The sequence below is a fragment of the Nothoprocta perdicaria genome, unplaced genomic scaffold, assembly GCF_003342845.1.
Source record: "Nothoprocta perdicaria isolate Ctin4 unplaced genomic scaffold, notPer1 scaffold_1792, whole genome shotgun sequence".
Lineage (NCBI taxonomy): Eukaryota > Metazoa > Chordata > Aves > Tinamiformes > Tinamidae > Nothoprocta > Nothoprocta perdicaria.
In genome coordinates this window covers 1-1027 of record NW_020454974.1, presented here as the reverse complement: position 1 = coordinate 1027, position 1027 = coordinate 1, and the positions used below count along the sequence as shown (strand labels likewise).

At 75.1% G+C, this 1027-nt stretch overlaps 1 protein-coding gene across 1 annotated transcript; it reads left to right on the top strand.

Annotated features, from left to right (window-relative positions):
- Positions 1 to 300: 300 nt before the first annotated feature.
- Positions 301 to 1020, top strand: CXXC4 (CXXC finger protein 4; the record flags this gene model as incomplete). Its single annotated transcript, XM_026036459.1, has 1 exon — positions 301 to 1020. A coding segment is annotated over exon 1 (720 nt), but the record flags the coding sequence as incomplete, so codon positions are not given.
- Positions 1021 to 1027: the final 7 nt, after the last annotated feature.

Genomic DNA, 1027 nt, shown 5'->3' with positions numbered 1-1027 from the left:
GCGAGGAGGCTGCGGGCGGCGGGGGCAGGGCCGGCCCGGGGCACGTCCCTATTGGCCGTTACGGCCAACGGCCCGCGGCGGCCGTTAGTGCGCGCGCACGCTCGCCCGCGCCCTCGCGCGCCCCCCCGCCCGCCCCCCTGTCACTGACTTTCTTTATTTTAGTTGTGACAGCTCCCGGGAGGATGCTCGCAGGAGACGCTGCCCGCCCGCCCGCCGCCGCCGCCGCCATGCGCCCCATGGGGGACTGAGCACCCCCTGCCCGCCCTCCCTCCTTCCCCTCGCACCCCCACCCCCGCCACCATGAACACCAACGTGTGCGTGGAGAGCGGCCCCAACCCCGAGGCGCCGGGGCTGCCCAAGGACAGCCACCTGCCCGAGGGCGCCCTGGGCAGCCTAGTGGATTACAACTCGGAGATGGAGCGCTACCGCTCCTTCGCCACCTTCTACAAGACCAACGGCGGCGCCTTCCCGCAGGCGGCCAAGATCGCGCGCATCACCACCCCCATCTTCCCCAGCGCCGCCGCCGCCGCCGCCGCCCGCATCGGCATGTCCCCCTGGAACTGCGACAGCGCCACGGCCGCCGCCGCCACCGCCATGCTCTGGGGCAGCGGCGGCGGCGGCGCGGCCGGCGCCGCCAGGAAACCCTCCTCGGCCGCCGCCGCCGCCGCCTCGTCCGCCGCCGCCTCCTCGCTGCACGCCGGCAGGGGCAGCATGCACCACCGCAGCGACTCGCAGCGGCTCGGCAAGCCGGGCTGCGCGCCCGCCGAGCAGCCCGCGCTGCCCATGCCCAACAACAACTTCCTCTCCACGCTGGCGCCCGAGCACTGCCGGCCGCTGCCCGGCGACTGCATGAACAAGCTCAAGTGCGGCGCGGCCGAAGCGGAGATCATGAACCTGCCCGAGCGCGTCGGCACCTTCTCGGCCATCCCGGCGCTGGGCGGCCTCTCGCTGCCGCCGGGCGTCATCGTCATGACGGCGCTGCACTCGCCCGCCGCCGCCTCGGCCGCCGTCACCGACAGCGCCTTCC